Source organism: Gloeophyllum trabeum, assembly GCF_000344685.1.
Source record: "Gloeophyllum trabeum ATCC 11539 unplaced genomic scaffold GLOTRscaffold_00053, whole genome shotgun sequence".
Taxonomy (NCBI): domain Eukaryota; kingdom Fungi; phylum Basidiomycota; class Agaricomycetes; order Gloeophyllales; family Gloeophyllaceae; genus Gloeophyllum; species Gloeophyllum trabeum.
Window position 1 is genome coordinate 2,232 of NW_006920462.1, and position 1,316 is coordinate 3,547.

General features: G+C 46.4%; 1 protein-coding gene across 1 annotated transcript; it reads left to right on the forward strand.

Moving 5' to 3' along the window:
* Positions 1-732: 732 nt before the first annotated feature.
* GLOTRDRAFT_134224 (uncharacterized protein) lies at positions 733-1,023 on the forward strand (the record flags this gene model as incomplete). The annotated part of the gene is made up of 3 exons (XM_007873216.1): positions 733-792; positions 845-898; positions 955-1,023. 3 exons carry the CDS (start codon positions 733-735, stop codon positions 1,021-1,023), a joined length of 183 nt encoding a protein of 60 aa, XP_007871407.1.
* Positions 1,024-1,316: the final 293 nt, after the last annotated feature.

The following is a 1,316-nucleotide window of genomic DNA, read 5'->3' on the forward strand; positions in this document are numbered from 1 at the left end:
TCCAAGTGGAAATTAGCAGAAACTCAACGATGGACTCTGGTGAGTTCGGTGGGTACTGAATCAGACTTGTAATGGATGGAATAGGGGAGTCCAACAATCCCCATCCGTCTCTCTTCAGTTCTGAGTCAGTAAACACTTGATCACATTTAACTCCAAGTCAAAATCCATAGAAAGTGAACGGAGCACTCGGGTGTGTTCGGTGGATACTGAAGGGGACTCGTAATGGTTTATATGGGGGATTACAACAAGTGTCGGTTCATTTGCTTCAATTCCGAGTCAGTAATCACTCAATCATGCTCAATTCCCTGTCAATATCCATACTGGACCAGTCCAGGCTGGTTGTGTGCAGGAGTCCTAATGGTATGCAGCCAAACATTCAAGATGATATCCATGCCCTTCGGTAAGTTGGCGTTGGCATTGTTAACTGCCATGAAATATCTCAGCATAATGTAACAGTTATGGTGAGATGTTTCAGCTTCACATTATACACCATATGGTGTAGGCAGTCTCCTCTGTACTGTATGGATTATCAGCATACTGTAAATCCTGAGTTGGTGCATATTCACAGAATCTTGTACTTATGCATGTCACGTAAGGTCAGACCTGCCTACGCCATGGTCTGTGACCCTACGTGAGAATATAAGTGAAATGTACCAGTTCAGGTAGGCCGAAGGGCAGGTGATGGGTTAAGCTATGTGTGGGTACATGTTATGGGCTGCATTCGGTGCTACCATGAACAGGCGGGATCTCCAGAAGGGATTGTCGGGGGCTCTTTTCAAACCTGAAACTCGTGTGGGTACCCGTACCCAACCCATCAACATGAGTTTTGTTGAAATATTCATAGCAAACAGAAGAGCTTGCCCCGAGCGGTCGGTTGCCCAAAGGGCAATCGCGTATGGTACGTCGAGTAGATACAACAAATATATAATATTTTCTTATAATCTTATAAGTCAGGCCCGGTCCCACCTGACCACGCGCCACACAGCCGAGCTTGCAAGCTCGAACCCGAAATCCGGAACCTAACTGGTTTGTGCGATACGGGAACACACAGCGCCACTCACGGCTCTATCAGTTCAGTGCCGTATTGGGCGGCTGAGATTCGGCTTGCCACACCACGTTCAGTGAAACATGCACATAGACACACCACTCAGAACTGGAGCACAACTTCAGGTATATATAGAATGTCAGGTATGTCTAGGAGGTACTACTACAGTATGATCAATATCAGAGAAGTACAGATACGAGACGTGGCAATTGACACATGCTGTAACCCCCCACATACTGCACGACTGACAAGGCATGACATAAGTATAAGG